The 12942-nt window shown below is 41.4% G+C and overlaps 1 protein-coding gene across 9 annotated transcripts in view; it reads right to left on the reverse strand.

The window, feature by feature from the left end:
• Positions 1-12942, reverse strand: part of RBPMS (RNA binding protein, mRNA processing factor) — a 175163-nt gene that overhangs the window by 65275 nt on the left and 96946 nt on the right. For all 9 annotated transcript variants that reach the window (XR_009451401.1, XR_009451398.1, XR_009451400.1 and 6 more), the window contains one exon: positions 2844-2994. Coding sequence is in view for 5 of the 9 variants with exons in the window: in XM_059685496.1 (XP_059541479.1) it covers positions 2844-2994 (151 nt within the window). In the remaining 4 variants the exon portion in view is untranslated. The remainder of the gene's footprint in view (positions 1-2843; positions 2995-12942) is intronic.

Consider the following 12942-nt stretch of genomic DNA (forward strand, 5'->3'; position numbering starts at 1 on the left):
ATGATTCCATGGCAAGTCTATTCCTGACAGGCAATTAAACCGCTCACCTAGAGCACCAATTGTGTGCAAATATAACTGGACTCGCCAGTTCAGAACCACCACTGTTCTTAGTCTGCAGAATGCTTCTGGAAAAGAGACAATTCTGTGAATATGACAGGGAAGTTACCAGTTCAAGAGGGAATGGTAATAGATGATAAGGTCGATCTGAGTCACAGTGGAACTGCTGTTTGTCAAGGCCTCTATGTTGTAAAAGGGGCTATATTAAGAAAAATCATGCTAACTTTTATTTTCTCAAGAATATACGGCTGTTTGGATTTCTTTTTTTTAGCTTCGTTTGTTGTGCCATGAGCAGACAGGCAGGGGTTGTTTTTTCTTTAAAAAATGTGTTTTTATTGATTTTAGAGAAAGAGGAAAGGAGAGGGATAAAGAGATAGAAACATTGATCAGCTGCCTCCTGCACGCTCCCTCCTATTGGGGATCGAGCCCACAACCTGGGCAAGTGCACCAACCAGGAAGTGACTTCCTGGTTCATGAGTCAACACTCAACCACTGAGCCACCCCAGCTGGGCTGACAGGCAAGTTTTGACCCCACCATAGAAACTATCTGAGCGCTTCTGAGTTGTCCTGTACACAGTGAAGGGAGGTAGGCAGAGCGGGCCAAACCAGTGTCTGAACTCAGCTAAGCTCTCCTGTGACTTCAGGGATTTGTGGATGTTCGCTTTGTTCATCTCCATTGCTTCCGTGTACCCTGCTGTGAACTGGCTATCACTTTGCTGGCTACCTGTTTCATAGAGCTGCTGTAGCAGACTTAGAAAACATTTTGACCTCTCAGAGAAAGCACTGTATAAAGAACTGAAAGTGTCAAGTATGGCAAGCATTCCACTTCCTGTCTGAGGCAGGCAATTTCTCCAAAAAGTAAAGAGTTACTCTAGGTCCGTGGTCGGCAAACTGCGGCTCGCGAGCCACATGTGGCTCTTTGGCCCCTTGAGTGTGGCTCTTCCTAAGCCTTAGGAGTACCCTAATTAAGTTAATAACAATGTACCTACCTATATAGTGTAAGTTTAAAAAATTTGGCTCTCAAAATAAATTTCAATTGTTGTACTGTTGATATTTGGCTCTGTTGACTAATGAGTTTGCCGACCACTGCTCTAGGTTATCTTTTTTAAATCAAAGTATCCTACAAATACTCTTTTCTGATGCCTTAATTAAGAGAAAAAAATTTTCAGAAAAAAAGTCATACAAATGGAATAATTCTGCAAGTAGCTAAATTAAAAAATTTTATTTAATATTTATAAATTTATGCAATATACAAGGTACTGAGCTAGATGCTGTAGGGATACAGAATTATGTAAGAAATGTCTATACATTTAGTGCCCCTACACCTTAAAATGAAACTTTCTTTTAGATTTCCTTTCCAAATAAACAAAGATTTCGTTTCCCTAGGACAGTGATGCGAACCTATGACACGCGTGTCAGAGGTGACAAGCGAACTCATTTTTTTGGTTGATTTTTCTTTGTTAAATGGCATTTAAATATATAAAATAAATATCAAAAATGTAAGTCTTTGTTTTACTATGGTTGCAAATATCAAAAAATTTCTATATGTGACACGGCACTAGAGTTAAGTTAGGTTTTTCAAAATGCTGACACGCCGAGCTCAAAAGATTCGCCATCACTGCCCTAGGACATGGAAGAACAAATTTTTTTTCCTGTTATTATTTTGCGGCTTCACAGAAAAATTCTAGAACACACTGGGGGGGAAAGTCTTTCATCTGTTAGTTTCCACCAACAAGCAGCAGCTTTCTCAAGAGTGATTGAGCTACAGAATGATTGCAACTTCCAAAGTAACCTGATTAAATCTGACAGGCACATGACAGGGGAAGAAAGGAGCCCATGTGATCTTCAATTTCAATAAGAAAAGTTGAAACATATTGTCAGAGAGCGCAGGAAGGAGATGAAGATCATGTGGTTTGAGAAGAAGATGAAGAACGAGAGTATAGGAATATTCCAAATAACAACAAGTCATTTGGGATTCCTGAATGCCCTGCCATAGTTAATCACACACAGCTACGCAATGAAAGGACAAGTTGAGGCCATCTCACGCCTCACTTCTGCTAGTGATTGAGCTTGAGAAAGAAAATTAAGGCAATCTTTTCAATCAAACACAGAAATTGTAGCCTGGCCATTTAAGGATATAAGCTCATGAAGTGGGGTAAAATACTTGTTTAGCAATTAGTCAAGTGTTCATACCCAATTAATTTAAAACAGAAAGCCCCAGATTTCCTTAAATCTTTACTGGCATTGGTTTGCTGGAACTGACTGGTCCAATATATAAATGCTTTGTTGTGTTTCCTTTCCCCCTGAGATTTATGACCAAACTGTTCTCAAAAATAGAATAAACTTCTTAATATCCGCTTCTTTCACTTTTAACATTGTATTTTCCTAAAACCGCAGAACTGATGTTCTCCAACAAATGAAATAAAGTGATTGCTGAGAACTAACTGTCATGTCCAAGAATGGGGAAATAAAAAAGGGTTCACACTCCAAGGCAAATAGGGAATACTCACAATAAAGTCAAGACCATTAAGGAAATCTACAACACATCCAAATTTTGTAGTTATAGCTCTGATCTAGCCAAACCATCATCTGAGAGAGACAATCACAAACAAGACAGCGGTATCTGGAGTTCGGACAGCAAGAATAGGCAGCCTCTCCACGGAACTGAACATCACCCTCAGCCAGCTCCGTCCCGTGGTGTGCTCTCACATGCAGCACATAAGCTAGTCTTAGTGATCCATTTTTTGTTTTTGTTTTCCATAAAAATGAAAAGTAGATCCACTTACATGGCTCTCTGGCAATGAACTGAGGTACAGTGTTGGGCAGAGGAGTACTGGGGTTTGGGGTCCCTACTAGTTTGTTCTTGGCCATCTTCGTGTTTGCCTTAGCAAACTCTAGTCGTAGTGTCTGCGGAATTTCAGGATCGAAGCGGATGCCCTTTGGAAATAAAAGAACAAATGGAAGATGTTTTCATTTCCTTAGAGTCAAACCAGAATGATGACAAAATAAACACACCAGTAAATCCTGGCCTATCTGAAAAAGAAAAAAAGTCATCAAGAGCTCTCATTCCCGCTACTTGCACAGAACGCATGAAAACTCATAACCCAACAAGTCCAGAAAGCCAGGGAGATTTCGATTACTTCTTTTTTCGTTACCTGGGTTTTCAACTCTTCTTCATGGCTTTTCCTCTTGAACAAAAACTTTCAAATTCAAGTGTTAAACTTAGACCAGCAAATTATGAGCACAGATAAACACTTCAATTAATGGTTAGCAATAAGAGTAAAGAGATTAATGTAAAACCCTGTGCAATACTAGAAAGTCTAACTCCTGAAATATAATAAAAGGCCCAGGCCTGACCCGCGTTCTGACACTGACACTGACTTAAACAGTGCGATTCTTCAATGCCTCAACTTACAGAGGGAAATTCCCATCCCTATCTAACTGGAGAGCTTTCATAACAGTGACACGTGTGCTCAGAGTTACTAAGACAGGAATTTAAGATTTCACTATAACAAGTATCATTTAATTTCAGTTGCCTTATAAATTTATATAAAATCTAATGTCTTGATGTAGTTAAGTCCTGATCTTGATTATAGCTGGCTTATTAGCTACACAGAGAAATAACAGATTATATGGGCCAGAGAGAGGATAGTCATTTCAATTACCCTGACCACATTATTTCAGTTTACCTAAAACAAAAACATTCAATGAAATAAATCACATACACTATAAAATACAAGATTTGCAGTGGTTCTCAACTGTCCTTATGCTGCGACCCTTTAATACAGTTCCTCATGTTGTGGTGACCCCCAACCATAAAATTATTTTTGTTGCTACTTCATAACTGTAATTTTGCTACTGTTATGAATCATAATGTAAATATCCGATATGCTATATGTGTTTTCCAATGGTCGTGACCCACAGGTTGAGAACTGCTGATTTAGGGCAACATAAGTGTATTTTGCCCCCTGCACCCCCCCGACCACCATTCAAGAATGCCTCCATTGCTAAGCATAACAAATCATTTCATGACACCTATGTCCAATAACCGGCATTCTGAACCCAAACTATAGCATCAAAAAGATACCCCAGTATAGTGTATAAATATGCACCGAAATCAGATTTAGGTCCCGGGTTTGTCTGTATATGTTTTGGGAAAGAAGTTCTGAAAATGACTATCCTAAAGAACACAGGTAGGCCTGTGGGCCCCAAAGCCCCCTCTCTTCTCCTTGATTAGCTTGAAGAAAAACAAGAGCAATTTCCACAGGAAATTAGTAAGAATCTCTGACTCTGCTGATCAGAATGAACAACTGAATTTCACAGGCTTAGTTCCAAAGATGGGAAGAAGAGCTTGTGAGTGGATGGAAACAACAGTAAGAGAAATAAAGTGGGGGAGAGAGAGGGAAGACAGGTCCTCTGGGAGGTACAACAAAGGCCAGAGCCTGACCCAGATGTCCTGGTGGGTGGAATTTCTCTATGGACCTGATTTAAGATTCTCTGAAACCAACTGAAGGTGGCAAACAGGTGTGTGTGGGGTGCAGGGGGAGGGAAAGAAAGGGACTCTAGTTGTGCAGCCCTAACCAACAACAAAAAGTGAAAAGAAGTGAGTTATATGAGACAGAAAAAGAAATTCTTTTAACTGGTCTCAGTTTTTGTTTTAATCTGGGAAACCTTAGTATTATATTGCTAAAAACGTATACAGTGTAAGGAAAAAGAACAAAGCAAAATTCTGAAGCAGTGTTCACTCCCATCCACTCTACTTAAGAGCATTTTACTCTATGAGCACTAATATCACAACAGAAGAAACATTTCTAAACATGGACCCGAAGGCTGTGGTCTTTCTGGGAGGCAAGCGCAGTCCCTGTGTCACTTAAAGGTATCCTGTGATAGAATCTGCATGTTCACACCACACACCCTCAGGCACACATGTGACAACCTGCCACCAGTTTCAGTATGTCCTCACCAGCACTAAACACCATGAACCTCTTTATGAAGAAGCAACTTTCTTAAACCTGAGCCACATCAACCTGAGCACTGTGGCCTGAGCCACGGCAACGCGAGGAGAACATCCTGGGACTGGTCAGTCCTCCGGAGCTTCCAGCCTCAGGTAATGAGGCTGCATATCTGAATTTGATGCCTCAGCTTTTTCACTGGTGTTTCAGAGTCAGCTGAGGCTCCACACATGTGCTTGCCTCCTACATAACCTAAGCTGGTGGCTCAGGTCCTAAAACACACCAAAGGGAGTCTCCCCCACCTCCCACCCCCCCTCTTTACACCCCTCCTCCACTGAGAGAAAATAGCACCACCATCATGTTCCAAATCAAAGTTCCAGCTCCTTATTAAAAAAGCTAAGAAGTTAAAATGACCTAATTTGTTTGGCAGCTTTTTCATAGGCTGGAGGCTTAGAATACAAGCCACATTCCTCTGGTATCTTTAGCAGCAATACCATATTTGGTAATCAATATCCTGCTCAGCTCAGTTTCTATCCATAGGGATTAGCCAAGCCCAAAACATTTTAAATGTTCAAAGATGATGAAGAGGAGGCAGAGGGGGTGGGTAGGGAGAATATGGAAGAGGAAGAGATTTAAAAGAGGGAGATAGATAAGGAGGAGACGTGAAAAATACCTTGTGCTTTTAATTAAAGCCTAACAAGATTATTTTCTGGCCACAGTGACTTCACATTAAATGCTGTCAGGATAAGATGACTGCCAAGTCAAATCTGTGCCTCTCAAAATCAACTTTTTTACTCTCTTGCCTATACTTCACACCAAAGCCCACCTTATAATGAACTGAAACTTTCCACGTGTAAATGTTGTCTTCTTTACAAGGTGAGCAGAAAGGACAGTTTCTGGACAGCAGTTATGATATCAATTTGAGAACAGTTACTTAGAAACAACCCAACCTGACAGGCTATAGGGACAGCCGACAATCTTCAAGATGGGCCTAAAGCATTGTGACCAAACCAACAGAGGTTCATTATAATCCTCAAGAGCTGAACTCCCTCCCTAGGGCCAACTCTGGGAGGTATAGACACTGTTGACAAATACGGTATCCTACGTAGTCTAGTATATTTAAGAGCACACAAGAGCAGTTTCAAATACATATGCTGTGTCTTCCCAAAAGTCATATGTTAACGCCAATGTGATAGTAATTGAAGGTGGGGCCTTTGGGGAGGAATTAGGTTCAGATGAGGTCATGAGGGTGGGGCCCCTTTGATGGGATCAGTACCCTTAGAAGAAGAAACACCAGGGATCCCCTTTACCAAGAACACACACCAAGGAAAGGCCATGTGAACACATAGTGAGAAGCCCGTGGTCTGCAAGGAAGGGGGCCCTTGCCAGATACTGAATCTGTTGGCAACTTGATCTTAGACTTCCTAGCCACCAGAACTAAGAAAATTAAATCTCTGTTGTTTGAGTCATCCACACTACAATGCTCTAAACTCAAAGAAAGTCAGTTATTGCATTCAAGACTGTTGAGGGAATTTAAAAAAAATCTTTTTTCACTTACATGTAAATAAAGCTCAAGAACTACTTGTGAATAGAAAGGTTAAAAAAGACCATTTTCTGGACTTAGGAGACTGGAACAGGCCAGACATAAAGCAACCAGAGCCTCCCTGGAAAGAGACGTTGATTGGAATGGTTTTTCTGTTGGTCCTGGGAAGGGTACCAGAGGCCAATGTCTAGGTTCTGTGCCCTTACTCCCATGACACTAGCTGACTATTTAAGGGACAGATGCTGCCCAAAGTGACCAAAAATGCTTTTCTGTTCTGAAGATTTCAACTGTGAATGCAGAGCTATAGAAAATGAAGGTGGTTGGAGCTGAGTCACATTAATAGTCTTCCACTAGAGAAAACATCTCTGAACTCCTGCTACTGAGGTCTTCAGAGCTGTCCTGATGTCTGATGGAATCTTGCTAATTTGGTACATGCTTCAATTCTATGAGCTATCAGGTATCCTAGTGTCCTTATGAATGGTTCTACCGTTAAAGTTGGTTTATTAATCCTGGACAATTATTTTAGGGACAATGGAAGCATTCATTAGAGAGAGAGAGAAAAAAAACCCAGTCAAGAATAAAACAAGGAGAAACCAAGATGGCGGCATAGGTAAACACTGGAGATTGCTGCCTCTCACAACCACTTCAAAAATACAACTAAAAGACGGAACGGACATCACCCAGAACCACAGGAAGGCTGGCTGAGGGGAAATTCTACAACTAGAAGGAAAGAGAAAACCACACTGAGATTCAGAGGAGGCGCAGTGCGGAAGTAAAATACTCAGGTGCGGAGGTGTGTGCAGAGCGGGCTGGCGGATGAGGGCGTGGTTGTCTGTTTCAATCCGGAGGGAGTCTCAGGCTCTGAGCTCCAGTTCCGGGTGAGTCTCTGGAGACCCAGACTCAAACAGGAGAAGTGGGACTGTCTGGCATCGGTCAGAACTCGACAGCAGCTTTCTCTCCGAGGTTTGCAGCGGTTGCTAGGACACTGAGAGGCAGAGCCTCTGGGGACGGGACTGAGAGCAGCCATAACTGCTCGCTCCGCCCACCCTGTTGATCCCCTGGGACCCGCCCTGCCCAAGCCTGGCACAGAGGCATTTGCTGGATAGCCTCAGGCAAAGGCTAGATTAGCACCTCCCTAGAGGACAGAAGTTCTCCCACTGCAGACACAGCTGATTCTCACAGCCAATTGGCCTGGAGGTCAAATCGCCCCCAGTGTTACCTACAACAATCAAGGCTTAACTAAACAAGACTGCGCACAAAGACCACTAGGGGGTGCACCAAGAAAGCATAAAAAATGCGGAGACAAAGAAACAGGACACAAATGACAGAAATGGAGGAAAGCAAAATGCTGGATATAGAGTTCAAAACCACACTTTTAAGGTCTCTCAAGAACTGTCTAGAAGCCGCCGATAAATTTAGCAAGGCCCTCGAAAAGACTAGTGAGACCGCCGATAAATATAGTGAGATCCTCAAGAAATCTAATGAGGCCCTTGATGTTGTGATAAAGAACCAACTAGAAATTAAGCATACACTGACTGAAATAAAGGATATTATACAGACTCCCAACAGCAGACCAGAGGAGCGCAAGAATCAAGTCAAAGATTTGAAATGCGAAGAAGCAAAAAATACCCAACCGGAAAACCAAAATGAAAAAAGAATCCGAAAATACGAAGATAGTGTAAGGAGCCTCTGGGACAGTTTCAAGCATACCAACATCCGAATTATAGGGGTGCCAGAAGATGAGAGAGAGCAAGATATTGAAAACCTATTTGAAGAAATAATGACAGAAAACTTGACCCACCTGGTGAAAGAAATAGACTTACAGGTCCAGGAAGCGCAGAGAACCCCAAACAAAAGGAATCCAAAGAGGACCACACCAAGACACATTATAATTAAAATGCCAAGAGCAAAAGACAAAGAGAGAATCTTAAAAGCAGCAAGAGAAAGAAACTCAGTTACCTACAAGGGAACACCCATATGACTGGCAGCTGATTTCTCAACAGAAACTAGGCAGGCCAGAAGGGAGTGGCAAGAAATATTCAAAGTGATGAATACCAAGAACCTACAACCAAGATTACTTTATCCAGCAAAGCTATCATTCAGAATAGAAGGTCAGATAAAGAGCTTCACAGATAAGGAAAAGCTAAAGGAGTTCATCACCACCAAACCAGTATTATATGAAATGCTGAGAGGTATCCTTTAAGAAGAGGAAGAAGATGAAAAAGGTAAAGATACAAATTATGAACAACAAATACGCATCTATCAACAAGTGAATCTAAGAATCAAATGAATAAATCATCTGATGAACAGAATAAACTGGTGATTATAATAGAATCAGGGACATAGAAAGGGAATAGACTGACTATTCTTGGGGGGGAAAAGGGTGTGGGAGATGCGGGAAGAGACTGGACAAAAATCGTGCACCTATGGATGAAGACAGTGGGTGGGGAGTGAGGGTGGAGGGTGTGGTAGGAACTGGGAGGAGGGGAGTTATGGGGGAAAAAAGAGGAACAAATGTAATAATCTGAACAATAAAGATTTAATTAAAAAAAATAAAAAGAAAAGGCAAAATAAAGATTTAATTAAAAAAAATAAAAAGGCAAAAAAAAAAAAGAATAAAACAAGGCTATATGTATTTATGCCCGTGGTAATATTATGTTTAAAAAAAGGTACTTAACAATGTTTAGTAGTCTTGGGGGGACTCTGTATATATGTGTGTGTATGAACACATTAGTCTACCTGTGTAGGCCCAGGAATGTTTATAATGTGACAACCATCCTGTTAACAGTGGAAACTTTGGTGGTGGTGGTGGGGATAGGAGAAAGAGGGAACGGGACACCATGACTTCTATTCTGTTTAATTTTGTATTGCTTGAACTTACTAGAGTGTATAATTTATAAATTTATGATTTTTTAAAAAGTGTGAGAGAGCCAGAATAAGTAATTTCCTCTGGAGTACTAGTAGAGCCAGAGCAGATCTAGAAGTAGTAGATATGTAGACAACCAGGCATAGAGTATTCAATCAGCTAGGTTGGTATTTTTTTGTTAAGTTCTTAAAAATACTTTATTTTGAAATAATTTCAGACTTTTAAAAAAGTTGCAGGTGTAGTATAAAGAGTTTCTTTGCCCAGATTTGCCACACAAACTTTTATTTCCCCCTCCTTGAATAGGTTTAAGAATAAGTTGAAAGGATGATGCCCCTTTACCCTATATAGCAGCGGTTCTCAACCTGTGGGTCGCGACCCCTTCACAGGAAACGCCTAAAACCATCGGAAAACACATATATAATTACATATTGTTTTTGTGATTAATCACTATGCTTTAATTATGTTCAATTTGTAACAATGAAAACACATCCTGCATATCAGATATTTACATTACGATTCATAGCAGTAGCAAAATTACAGTTATGAAGTAGCAACAAAAATAATTTTATGGTTGGGGGTCACTACAACATGAGGAACTGTATTAAAGGGTCACGGCATTAGGAAGGTTGAGAATCACTGCTTTGTAGTTTGATTTCCTAAAAACATCTTTGTTTTCCTGATCCAGGATACAATCCAGATTCATATATAGCATTCAGTTGTCATCTCTTCAGTCTCCTGAAATATTTTCCTCAGTCCTTGTCTTTTATGAACTTGACATTTTTGAAGAGTACAGTGGCTATTTATTTTGTACAATGACCCTCAATTTGGGTTTATCTGACTTCTTAATTAGATTCAGGTTATGCATTTTTGGAATAAGAGATTTGTATCAATCTCAATGCATATCATGATATCATTTTTGTCTTATTACTAGCAATAACTAATCACTTGTCAAGTTTCTCACTGTAAGGCAACTAGTTTCCCTTTTTAATTAGTAAGTATCTCATATAGGGAGATTTTTAAAAAAAAAATGTATTTTATTGATTTTTTACAGAGAGGGAGAGGGATAGAGAGTTAGAAACATTTATCAGCTGCTTCCTGCACACGCCCCACTAGGGATGTGCCCACAACCAAGGTAAATGCCTTTGACCGGAATCAAACCTGGGACCCTTGAGTCCACAGGCCGATGCTCTATCCACTGAGTCAAACCAGTTAGGGCAGATATTTTGAGACTATATAAATATCTTATTTCTCAATAAACTTTCACCCACAAATTTTATCATCTGTTGATGATTCTTACCTAAAGCAATCACTACTACTGTGGTTACCAAATGATGATTTGCTAATCATTCCTTCTGTATTTATCAGTTTTTCTCCTCTAAGGAAAAGCTTACCCTTCTGCTTCGTTTACTATCTATTCATTAGTTTGTTCATTAATTCATTCATACATCAGTGGTGATTCATAGCTTAATTTATTCTAGGATTTATAAGTTATTATTAGCACTTGTTTCGGTGCTAAAATTTTCTAAGATTTACATGTATATGCGTGTGTGCGCGCACACACACACACTTTCCCATCTACATCTATTTCAATATATTAAAAACACAAGTTTGTACTGATAGTTCTAATTCAAACCCAACACGACTGGTTAATTTTAACCTTCTCTTTCTGTATTTGTAACTCCTTCTCTGAATGTTAGTTCACATTATTGACTATACATTTATTTATTTATTTGCTCAATACAGGAATGTAAACAAAGTAGTTTCAGAATTGCTAAACAATATCAACAACCCCCGCCCCAAACTAATCAACTAATTGTCATTATTCATTTACAGTTCCTTTTGTCTATAGCCTAAAGGTAGCAGTCAATATGTACATTTAAGAATTATTTGGGTTAGTTCTCATGGACCTTCCTCCCCCCCGTTCAGTGTAGCTGTATTATTCATTTGAAATAGATTCATCTATTTCTATTTATACTCAGTTTAGGGTCCCTCTCCATCCTTGTCTTCACGTTATTTTCTCTCTACCTATGTATTTACAGCAGGTAAAATTGTTAAGGTTAATTCATCAACTCATTAAAAAGTTAAGGTTAATTCATCAACTCATTTGATCTTTGTTTACTCACTTATGACTAACTTTATGTATTTGACTAAAAGCTGAGGACCCAGAATTTTAACAGCAACTTGCTGAGACTTACTGACATTGAACCTTTTGAAAGAAGATCTACACTAATAAAAGACAAACATGCAAATTGACCATACCTTTGCTACACCTTATGCCATGCCCACCAGCCAATCAGAGCAACTATATGCAAATTAACCCAACCAAGATGGCGGCCGGCAGCCACAGAACTGGAGCAAGCCGGAGGCTTGGTTGCCCCAATGATGGAGGAAGCCAAGATTCCCGCCTGCCGCAGCTGGCTCTGAGCTCCACTCAAAGCAACAAAGTTTCAATTATAGAAGGCAAATAAACCCCAGATACCCGCTTTCGGCTGGCCGTGGCCACGGAGCTGGAGCGAGCAGGAGGCTTCCCTCCTGCCTGCCCTGGCTGGCTCTGAGCTCCTCTCAAGGCTACAAAGTTTCAATTATAGAAGATAAATAAATCCCAGAATAAAAAAAGAAAAGAAAAAAAGAAGAGGCTGGGAGCTTCCATCACCGGAGGGCTTGGCCAGCCTGAAAACGGCCCTCAGCCCCTCACCCAGGCTGGCCAAACCTCCATGGGGTGAGTGTCCCCACTGGGGGTGGGTGGGCTTGACCAGCCTGCAAACAGCCATCAGCCCCTCACCCAGGCTGGCCAGGCACCCCAGTGGGGACCCCCACCCTGAAGGGGGTGTAACCAGCTGCAAACACCCATCAGCCCCTCACCCAGGCTGGCCAGGCACCCCAGCAGGACCCCCACCCTGATCCGGGACACCCTTCAGGGCAAACCAGCCGGCCCCCACCCGTGCACCAGGCCTATATGATAAAAAGGTAATATGCAAACTGATCCTAACAGCAGAACGACTGGGAATGACTGGTCACTATGACACACACTGACCACCAGGGGGCAGACGCTCAATGCATGAGCTGCCCCCTGGTGATCAGTGAGCTCCCACAGAGGGAGCTCTGCTCAGCCACAATCCAGGTTGACGGCTGCCAGTACAGCGGCGGTGGTGGGAGCCTCTCCTACCTCCTAAGGATGCCCAACTGCAGCTTAGGTCTGCTCCCTGCTAGCAAGTGGACATCCCCCAAGGGCTGCCGGGCTGACAGAGGGATGTCTGACTGGCAGCTTGGGCCCGATTCCCCAGGGAGCCGGCCTAAGCCAGCAGGTGGACATCCTCCGAGGGGTCCCAGACTGCAAGAGGGCATAGGCCGGGCTGAGGGACCCCCCCCCCCCGAGTGCACAAATTTTTGTGCACCGGGCATCTAGTTCTAAATAACCAAAGGCTTTTAATGTCATTTATTCTAGTTAAGTTTTAAATTTCTGACTGAAATATATTGAAATATTTTTTAAAAAATTAAACAGGGGGAGAAGGGGTAAAGATAAA

The sequence above is a fragment of the Myotis daubentonii genome, chromosome 2 (assembly GCF_963259705.1).
Source record: "Myotis daubentonii chromosome 2, mMyoDau2.1, whole genome shotgun sequence".
In the NCBI taxonomy this organism is placed as follows: domain Eukaryota; kingdom Metazoa; phylum Chordata; class Mammalia; order Chiroptera; family Vespertilionidae; genus Myotis; species Myotis daubentonii.